We start from the raw sequence: 550 nt of genomic DNA on the forward strand, positions 1-550 counted from the left end.
CCAGGGGCGAGCCACCCTGCCGGTACTTGCTGAGCTCCTCCGGCTTCACCAGCTCCTCAGGAACTGTCTTGCCTCTCTGCAAAAGCAAAACAGCACAGAGATAAACACTGTCCTCTCCTGGGGCACAGCACATCCTGGCTGCCGGGGCATCTTCAGAGCGAAACGGGGTCGTTTACCTTCTTACGCTCCGTGGTCAGCACCGTGGCCTTGTCTTGAAGCTGCAAAACACGAGAAGGGGGGAGAGGGGGTCACAGACCGACCACGGCTCCCACGGGGCGAGGTTGGAGAGCAGCCACCGCCGACAGCTCCAGCGGCACAAGGGAAGAGCCTTTACCTTCTGGATGATCTCAGGGGTCATGCCCGCAAGCTCCCCCAGGTCCATGGGCTCCCCAGCTCCCTGCAGGGGACAGAGAAGGGGGCTGGTTACACCCCGAGGGGGACACAGGGGAAACAAGAGGAGATTGGCAGTGGGGGACCGAGGGGAAAAGCACCGAGACTCACCGTCACGTTGGGCTGGGCCGACGGCACCGTCTGGGGCACGATGAGGCCG

The 550-nt window shown here is 62.9% G+C and overlaps 1 protein-coding gene across 1 annotated transcript in view; it reads right to left on the reverse strand.

Moving 5' to 3' along the window:
• PRPF19 (pre-mRNA processing factor 19) overlaps window positions 1-550 on the reverse strand; it is a gene marked incomplete at both ends in the record, with an annotated part of 2,443 nt that overhangs the window by 1,465 nt on the left and 428 nt on the right. Inside the window, 4 exons of the mRNA XM_010079602.1 lie at window positions 3-76; window positions 177-218; window positions 335-397; window positions 502-549. Coding sequence (XP_010077904.1) covers window positions 3-76; window positions 177-218; window positions 335-397; window positions 502-549 — 227 coding nt within the window. The remainder of the gene's footprint in view (window positions 1-2; window positions 77-176; window positions 219-334; window positions 398-501; window position 550) is intronic.

The sequence above is a fragment of the Pterocles gutturalis genome, unplaced genomic scaffold, assembly GCF_000699245.1.
Source record: "Pterocles gutturalis isolate BGI_N339 unplaced genomic scaffold, ASM69924v1 scaffold13654, whole genome shotgun sequence".
NCBI lineage: Eukaryota > Metazoa > Chordata > Aves > Pterocliformes > Pteroclidae > Pterocles > Pterocles gutturalis.